Source organism: Tarenaya hassleriana, unplaced genomic scaffold (assembly GCF_000463585.1).
Source record: "Tarenaya hassleriana unplaced genomic scaffold, ASM46358v1 Cleome53, whole genome shotgun sequence".
In the NCBI taxonomy this organism is placed as follows: Eukaryota; Viridiplantae; Streptophyta; class Magnoliopsida; order Brassicales; family Cleomaceae; genus Tarenaya; species Tarenaya hassleriana.
Window position 1 is genome coordinate 781913 of NW_010967966.1, and position 9758 is coordinate 791670.

The window sequence follows — 9758 nt, forward strand, 5'->3', positions numbered from 1 at the left end:
TATATAATTAACCCGCATGATTACATAATTAAAATTAAAAGTCCATTGCATTTAGAGCATAATAAGAAAAATAATCGAATAAGAAGTCCACCAAAATAAAATTTATTGAAAGTGGAAGGTGGAGGCGATGGATTATGCTGCGGGAGTGGAGCAGAGGGTCAAAGGGGGTCGGATGCACTCCTCGTTACCATTTTGGACGGAATCTTCCACACTTGTTGTGAAAGCACCGTTATGGATATCGACCTTTTTTGTATCATTTAATTTACAACAAAATAAAATGCAATAAATTGAAATAATTTTATAGGTGATAATGAAGTTGCATAATCCACCCACATACCTGTATACAGAGAAAGTTGGCACACATAACAATATCAAAGTGATTTTGATATGTGAAAAATGCAATTCATAGTCAATTGGATCTGAAAATGCTACATTTTACAACAGAAGAAACAATTTTTTTTATAAATAAATAAATAAAAAAACAGGATCTTACAGAGGATTTATTTGCCAACACAGATTATTTTTTTCTTTTTGACATCAAACTTTCTTAATTACCAATTTGGAAAATGTTATCAAGGGGTGAGTTTAAAGCTTGGAGAGATGCAGGAACAAAGCAGAAGATAACTTGATCAGTAAGGAACGATGATGGATTCTAAGAGCTCTTGCAGAGGTGCCAGTTCTTTCTTGTCTATTAGACCAAACTCCTGCAAAAGCCACGACCAAATTCATCAGCGCCCATCAATTATTTAACACCAAAGAATCTTTTAATCTTGAAACAAAGACAACCATGTGCATAAAGGCTAAAGCTTTCACATCTTCCCGAAACAAAGTATATAATCATCGATTTGTATCCAAAGTGGATGGTAACTTTAATGCAATAAACAATTGATTCGCAATCAAAAGATGAAGAGGAAAATGAGAGCATTAGAGAAGTGAATTTTTACGTGAGTGAAGAGGATGAAGTGCTTGAAGCATGTGTTGAGATGGGCTTCCTCTTTGAGGCTCACAATCTTCTGGAAATGAGAGTGGTAAATGTGCGCATACACACGGAACAATCGCTTAAATATTGTCTTCACCACGTCCTTGAAGTTTGGAGGGAAAGGTGCACCTGGAAATTTCAGGAAAGGTTGATCAATTAGGAGACTTTTCATGTTGTTATAAATGAACCATTCCATCTTAGGTTCTGTTTCATATCTGTCGATATCAGCTAATATATCATGATCAATCTTAACTCATGTTTGTTCAGACATTACCGATCCTTTGAGGAAATATGGATTCATCGTCAAGCTGAGTTTCAATCCAATCCATTAAGTACTCCACGTATTTTGGGGCAGACACCTCAATGGGCTTCTTGATTTGTACGCCATCTGCCCATCTGTACTCATACCTGAAAGTATTGCCTGTGTTAGTTAGCACAATTTTTGTTACGGAGAGCAAACACACCAACTGTGCATTTGAAGAATAAAAACTGCCCAGTTAATGGGAATGACAACCATATATCATATTCATAACTTAGAAGGAAGAACTAAGAGGTAAAGAATCACATTCATCACTCAACAAAGTAACCATTGCCAGAATTGAAGCCAGACGGCCGATAGATGTGTTGGACAGAAATGCAATCTTAACAATTCTAAAAAAGAACATCATCAAAAGGAACATCAGATCACAAAAGCAACTCTACAAATTTCCAGACAAAATTAAGTATTTCAGTTGTAGGCATGAAGTGTATTTCATCCACAAAGTCTAAGGCATCCATCAGTATGATAAGAAAATAAAGCCGCTGTTCCTCTAATCCTTACAGTTTTTGAAATTCGAAGAGGGCTAAAATGATTAAACAAGGAAGCATCTATTAGAGCTGTTTACTGTTTCTTCTTAGAAATTAGGAAGGTCTAGAAGCATGATGGTTCCAACTATTAGTGGGAACAAGTCAAGGAAGGAAGAAAAGAAAAGGCTATACTTGGGGCCAGCAGTCATTGTAGGACAGTTCTCTGGAGTGCAGAACTCTGTAAGTGTTCCATACAGCAAATTCACCTGGTTAAAGAAATCCACAGCTGAAAAGCAAAAAACTTTATTTCAGATACAGAATGGATGTTCTAAATAGATATAAACATAATCCTGATAAGGCAAAATCCGCGACATTACGAGAAAAACATATGCAATGAGCATCAGCACATCTCATACCAAGAGTAAGCATATACCAATGTACCCTACAAAGGAAAATCTAAATGCATCCCTATATTAGTATGCCTTGAAAGTGGAAGCAGAGTGGTTCTTACTGTTGACAGCAAGCCATTCGTTTAAATCCTCGCCTGGAGGAAGTCTTACGGCTTCCCTCAGATTCCCGCTACCAAGGGTGGCATCGATATGCTTTCGAAGCTGTGCACCCTGTATCACAGCAAGAAGCAAACACCAGATTTCTTATCAAGTAATTACGGCCAAAAGATCTCGTAGCACAGAATTCATATAGATCACAAACCTTGCTTCCAGAAGGAGCACTCTTTTTTGGACGGAAAGTCTTCTGATTTCTATTAAGAAATAAAGAGAGTAAGAAAATTAGAGGTGTTATCAAATCAATCCATCAATGTTAGTGGAAAGGCAAAAGAATCGTTACATCAATTGAACAAATCAAGATGAAAATGCACAATATTTATAGCTGCAACCTGAAAATCCAGTTTATCCAGCAAAATTTCACGTACATTGAACAAAATCTTGACAAGAATGGCGGTGGATCATGGACTATCCATGTTATTTGTTGCCCACTTTTAAGTTTTGAAGCCAAGACTATGGACCATGAGATCCGACAACCAGTAAAAGGAGTTTATTGCCTAGTGACAGATTTTCCAGATGCGGTAGAGATAAACATGGATTAACAACTTCCACTCGCTCCATCTAAGTTTTCAAGCCACAGCTCTCAATCCTGAAGACGAATCCGGCACCGAGCCAACACACACAATTCGATCACAAACCTCTTCAAAAACCATACATAATCACCCATAAATTTTTTATAGCTACAAGCTTCGAAATCAAGTTCACCACTTCACGGACTCCAGAATCACAGAAATGGGATAAATTAACAGAGACACACGAATTACGTGATCCTGCAGAAAACCTACGGATCCGAGACGAAGAAGACGCAAATATGTCTTTGGTAACAGATCGGATCCCAAAGGAAGTTAGATCATGAGTGATTTCACATATCTGAGACGGCGAATCTCCTGGAAACATCCGAATTAAAAGAGAATCGAATGGAGAAACTAGAATTTTACCTCCCAAGCCCGAAGAGACTCATGGCTTCGAGAGAGAGTCGTCGAATCGCCTTTCCTCAGGTGGAAAAAGAGGGTCTCAATAAAATGATTAAAATGTCAACTCCCACAATTTCCGGTCATATTTATATAATTATCATAAATACATAGTCATGAGGTTAACGTAGTTTTTAAATTTTAAATTTTTTTTAGGGGTTTTTAATCGTAACTTTTGACACGATTTTATTGGTAACATGTCGAGATATATTCCTAATCGAGCGATTAAATTTATTATCTTAATTATATACAAAAACCAAATACATGGAAAACAAAGAAAACATTTCCCCATACAATTTATCGGGAATTATTTTTTGATCAAATGCAAATTCTATTAAAAAAAATTTATGTAAATTAAAAAAAAAACAGAAGAGGAAATTTACAGAGCTTCATGGACAAGGTCGAACCGTTTTTCTTCTTCTGCAAGAAAAGTGAAACATAACAAGAGATCTCTGGACAAAACCTGAATCGCCATTGATAAGGGAGTCGAGTGTCTTCAAGGAGGAGGTGTTACACTCAGACTTTCTTCTGTATCTTTCAAATTCGGACATTTGTCCACTCTGCATACTCGCAGTCGCTGACCAGGAGGCAGTCTTGCCCCGACCGCCAACAGCTCTTGCAAACAGAAGAGAATCAGCGTATGTAAGCTCTGCAATTCACAATCTTCTTCGAACACCCTCTTCAATTTATCGCAGAACTTGATCTGCAGAATCTCCAGGTATTTGGGGGTCTGGGAAGCTTGGAAAACGCACGTTTCGATCTTGGGACAGCATTCGAGGCTTAACTTCTTCAGATTCTGAAACATACCTGTTTTTCCACAGATTTTTGTCAGATTGGTAAGATTTGAGATCTGGAGAGCTTCCAGTTGTTGGATCTGAGGCTCGGTTTCTTCATCACCAAAAAGATCTTCCATCTTGACGCATCTTTGCACCAGACAACCCTTGAGAGCTTTTGCTTTGGATGGAGACAAGATAGATGAACAGCTCGTGGAGAGGTTATCGATGAACGAAACGTATTCAGCTTTGGAGATCCATGTTTTGATGAGATTGGGAAAATTTCCCGACCCGTCACCTCCATGGATCTCTAGACACGGTTCATGTTGATTTCCACGAGCGAAACCCAGGATGTTGATGAATATTTCTTCGTAGCCATACAATTCTCTTGGACAGGACATGGAATGGTTGCTGCATTGCTCCTTAAGACAGACAGAAACGTTGAGTTCTTTACAACATATGTTCTGCCGATCATCGGTCTTCGTTTCCACCAGTTGAACCACATGTAAAGAAGGCTTTTTATTCGCGAGGACAGTTGCAAGATGAACAGAAAATCCATGATCTTCCCAGCTTATCTCTTTCACAGAGCCTCGGATCGCGAATTTGACCCAATTAAGCTCTTTCAAAATGCTCACATTCGATAGTACGATTCTTTTCGCGCAGAGAGAATCACAGTTTTTGTTGAGAAACTCTGCTGTTACCGATGTTCCCGAGAGGCGAAGCACCTCTAGATGGTTTGAGTGCTTCAATGGTGAGAATAACTCGGTATCTGCAGTTTCTTGATCTATTATCAGAGAGAGATTCCTTAGGTTGTTGAGTTTGGAGATTGACGAGAATTCCGAGAGATTCACTCCTGAAAGGTCGAGACTTTCGAGTTCTGTTAAATGCTCCAAGAACTCGGCTTTCCCGTCGTTCAGACATCTGATGCCGCCAAGATTGAGTTCTTGCAGTCTACGGAGATGTTCCAAACCGACAACGTCTTCTAGGACAGTGCAGTTCTTGAGTAAAAGACGAGATATGTCTCGGCATTTCCGGGGTAAGTCTGATACTTTCTTGATATTCGTACCAGATAGGTCGAGTTTCTCAAGATTAGGCATTGAACTAAAGGACTCGGCATTGATGTCCAAAGCAATGCAGCCCGAACAATCGATGATCTTGAGTTTTTTGCAGCGTGTTAACTCTGGAAGATTCTTTAATTCATGGCAACCTGAGATGTTCAAGACCTCGAGATTCCGAAGCTCTGAATGGTCTTTCGATGTCGATAAGCTTGTCAAAGAAGAGCAACCCTTCAGGAGGAGTTTGCGGAGACTTCCAGACTTGGGAAAAGCCGGTAAGCTCGTGACTTTGGTGCCAGACAGAGAAAGATTTTCGAGACGAGGCATGAACTCGAAAGTTCCATCGATTTTGGTTAGGGTTCTACAGTTAGAAACGTCGATCACTTCGAGGCTGGTAAGATCATCCATTCTGGGAAGAGATGTCAGAGAAAGACAGTCCCTTAGAATCAACTCGCGGAGACTATAGAGTTTCTCGGAAGAAGAAGGTAAGGCACTGATGGAAGTTCCGGATAGATCGAGGACTCTGAGTTTCTTCTTTTCTTCAAAGTACGCGTTCCTTATTTCATGGACACCAACGCAACCAGAAAGATCGAGAACTTCTAGACCAGACAAAGGTTTAAGGCTCGGTAGTCTAGTGAGTTTGATGCAGTCTCTCAATATCAGATGTGTCAAGGCTTCTCGGTATCCACTCCATCTCAATCCCGTGTTTTGGAAAAGAGGGATCCGGATGAGTTTGCTGCGAGAGAAATCGAGACGCTGAAGACGTTTCAGCCGGAAAAAGTTTGTGTTATGGTTTTCTTCGTCGGAGACAGACAGAGAAGTCGAACCATAAGTATCGATAACCTCGAGGTTTTCCATGAATTGAAGGTTGGGCAAGTGTTTCAGTTTAGGACAGTGTCTGAGGATAAGGTAACTGAGTTCCTTGAGTAAAGAAACGGAAGAGGGAAGATACTGAAAAGGGTTTCTGGATAGGTTAAGGCTTTGAAGGTGAGCCATTTTCCTGAAGAAAGAATCTCTGAGATTTCCCTTCAAGGCACCAGCTCCAGAGATCTCGAGAGCAGTAAGCGACTCGAGATCAGCAATGGCGTCAATGTCATCCAAGACATTGCAGTCCCTTATCACAAGAACACTGAGTTTCTTCAGTTTCCATAACGACGGAACGAGCGAATCAAAAGCCGGGCTGAAGAGGGCAACGGCTTTAAGATCCGGCATCTTCTCGAAGAAATCCTTGGGAATTTCCTTGCGCAGACGGTTTCCACTCACCATAACCATGGACACATTCTTGGCGGTGACTTTCTTGATAATATCGTCGATCAGGACAGTTGTCCCGAGACATATCTGATCGTTGTCGTGAGTTACATCAGTCAATCTCAAGCTTGAGTTCCCACCATGCGTCTGAAGAAGATCAAACACGCTTCTCATTCTCTCTTCTGGAATCACCATGCTATCTTCCTGAATCTTGAGCATTCCTCGCTCTAATAGTTCCGTCTGGACATTGAATGCATCCTGATAACTTGTCTTCATGCTCTCGACCGGATCAAAGTACCCTTCAAGAATCCAGTGATTGACCAGATCCCTGTAATAAACCCCGCCATGCTTCTCGAAATATCTCAAGCTTTGTCTCAAGCAGTTGACAGTGGCATCACTCGTTAACGTCTGGTAACTGAGCAACAGTAGAAGATCACAGCCTGTAATGGCCGCGGCCTCTACATAAACTTCTTCTTCCTCCTCTCTCTTGCCGACCAACATACCGTTTCTCCTGAAAACCTTTGTCAGTGTCGGAGAGAGAGACATGGAACCGTGTCGTGCCATATAACTCAGGGATTTCGCCAGCACTGTGATTCCTGCGGGCACACCATCGCTCTTTTTTGCGACGGAAGAAACGTCGAGCCCTAGCTCTGAGGAGACTTTCTCAGCAAGAAAGCTCTGGAATAACCGGCAAGAAGCCTCCAGATTCAGGCCAACCAACTCAACCGTCTCTGTACCAGAAACAGAGCTCTCGTCCTTTGTTGTTCTCGTGGTCAGAACCTTCCATGGAACTTTGAGATTTGTAAGAAAATCTTTGAGGCCAAATTCTGTCATCACTTGCTCCTCACTCGTCTTCTTCCCAGCATCATCCATAATCACCAGAAGGAACATCTCTTCTGCAGATTCCTTCTTTCTCTTGATCTCCCGAGCAATCTTTTCCATCAGGTTCTCGATCGTCTCTTTCTCCTTCTCCTTCTCCTCAGACCCGTCTTCCTCGTCGAGCTCCTCGTAGTTCAGAAGTACGGACAAGTGATGAGCCATTGTCTCGTAGACAGAGCTCTGGCCGTGTCTCCGGTTCAGAGATAACCAGATCGTCTCGAAACATAAACGATTCTCGATCGCTTGATCGGCGATTTCTCTGGCGAGAAATGTTTTCCCCATCCCGGATTGGCCGGAGACCACGATTCTTGACACAGCTGGATCCTCCAGATATTGAAGAATCTTATCCCGCTGCTCCACTCTCGCTGTAACCATGGTTGATCACTGGAACAAGAAAAAAAAACATAAGAATATAAGCATTAAAAAAACACATCAAAGCAAGATGGTATGGTCGCTTCAGCCTTCAGACATGCATTTTATTCTATTAAACAATTAATTTTGTTCCTATCATTATCCATAAATTATTTATTTAACCCTTGTACCGGACAAAATTTTGAAATTGTCAAAGATATTTATATACCGAAAAAGGTAAATTCACCCTTGAATATTTAAGTATTGGGCAACTCTATCCATGAACTTGTTGATGTATTACACATAAATCCCCACAAATTTTTTTTTTAAAAAAAACAACCAAAAACCTTTTAAATTTATGTAAAAACGTCTATTTAAAACTTTAATTATGTAGAAATCCTAATAAATTCCAATCTCTAGATTTTATCCAAAATTTTGCATATATATTTATTAATTGATCCATTTCGATCTTAATTAAAAAAATAGTCTTACCTCCCCAATAAAAAGTTTGTCACCATTCACGATACGTGCCGCGTTATTATATAGTTTCATAAACATATTGAAAATATGGACTTACCTTTGTATTATTTGGTTTGAAGACCGTAAGTTCCCTCTCCCTTGCTATTTGTTTTTGTCTCCAACCTTTTTCTTATTTAAATAAAATGCAAATGTATATTATTGCTTGCAAGTTATGAAGCAAGAGAGCATCATTGCATTCTTTTTTATATAGCCGTTGCTTAACTTTTTTGGATGCCGGGGTCCACGTATACATGGTAATTTCTGAATAAAAGATTTTCCACGTTATTTAATGCCATAGAAACTGAAGTTTTATAACCAATTTTTTTTTATAGACATATGTTTTTCAAAAGTATTTGAAAAAATAATTTGAGACCATGATTTTTTTTTTTTAAGATTAATAAAAAAAATGAAACCATTGAGTCATTTCGTCTTGTTTTGAAATAATATCTTTTTCATAATAAAACAATGCTTTATATCTATATTTTTCTAACTAAACTTGATTCTATCAAATTATTTTCATGTTGCATGAAATCATTCAACCAGTTAATGGTCGTTATATTTACAATTTCATGTTTCCAATTTTGTCAATAAATCATAATACAGCTGAAAAAAAAATTCAAACAGAAGAAATAAGCATACAACAAAAGTTATGTGCTAATAAAAGAAAATTACCAATTGTTCTAAATTCCAAAAAAAAAAAACTTAATTCAGGAGAGCATCAATTTGGCCCCTCCTTTTAATGAAGCGTGCGGAGAGATTGAATTGAATTAGGAATCGTGTTCGAAATATCAAGACGCAAGCAATAAAATAAAATAAAATAAAAAAACTTAAACAAAAACAAGTGCATTTTCTTCTTTTTTTTTTTTTCTATTGTTAAGTAATTGGAGAAATATGAAGGCTTTTGGATAATATTAAATTTGTTTTTATAAATTTTTTAATTTTGTTATGGAAAATTTTATCATCATTTTGGATTAAACAAATTTTCACGAAAAAATGGTTATCCTATTATGTATAACGAATTATTATGCCTTCATGCGCTACACTAAGTTTTTTGCTTTAATTGCTTTTTCGTTGTCTTTTTCATTTTTTTTTTGTTAATGCGGAAGTTCACCGAACCTCTAACCCGATTATATCTCCCAAAAGACCGGAAAAACCTATGTGAATGTCTCTCACCACTAAGCCACCCAAGTTTGGGTTCATTTTATTCCGTAAGATTTTTTTTTTCCAATTATTTTTAAGGTTTAAGAACATGACAATGGAAAAATAAAAAGAAACCGTGTAAATACACCTTAATTTTTTTTTAAATTACATTGCAAATTAATTTCCAAATTCTAAAAAAAGTAAACGAAAATTTTCCATGAAGCAAAGAATTTGTGTTACACGTTAAGTTTAACTACTACATTTCATTTGTCCACGCACGATCCAATTAAGACAAAACTAAGATGTTGAATGGGAAGAGTTTTCAGATATTTTAAATTTTAAAAAATGAAAAAAACGACAATCAAGTTTATCTTAATTTGGTTTTTCTAAAAATCCAAAAATCTATTTTATGAAAAAAAATTAATTAGAAATCTGTAATACCCTAATTTTTTCAATTAATTAAAGCTTAAAATATATTAATATAATAAATAATA

General features: G+C 38.0%; 1 protein-coding gene across 1 annotated transcript; it reads right to left on the reverse strand.

Moving 5' to 3' along the window:
• Nucleotides 1–377: 377 nt before the first annotated feature.
• LOC104798470 (probable disease resistance protein At5g45510) lies at nt 378–7638 on the reverse strand. Its single transcript, XM_010520566.1, has 8 exons — nt 3799–7638; nt 3267–3316; nt 2477–2525; nt 2277–2385; nt 1958–2051; nt 1254–1387; nt 945–1108; nt 378–704 (listed from the first exon to the last, which is right to left on the reverse strand). Exons 1-8 carry the CDS (start codon nt 7627–7629, stop codon nt 630–632), a joined length of 4506 nt encoding a protein of 1501 aa, XP_010518868.1. The 5' UTR covers nt 7630–7638; the 3' UTR covers nt 378–629.
• Between the last annotated feature and the right edge of the window lie 2120 nt (nt 7639–9758).

Bases quoted from the DNA above. Each gene is read 5' to 3' on its own strand.
- LOC104798470 (XM_010520566.1), bottom strand. From the start codon at position 7,629: ATGGTTACAGCGAGAGTGGAGCAGCGGGATAAGATTCTTCAATATCTG. The intron at 1,109-1,253 runs GTAATGTCTGAA...TGAAATTTCCAG, and splicing joins CATATTTCCTCAAAGGATCG to GTGCACCTTTCCCTCCAAAC. The intron at 705-944 runs GTAAAAATTCAC...TGGCTTTTGCAG, and splicing joins ACTTCATCCTCTTCACTCAC to GAGTTTGGTCTAATAGACAA.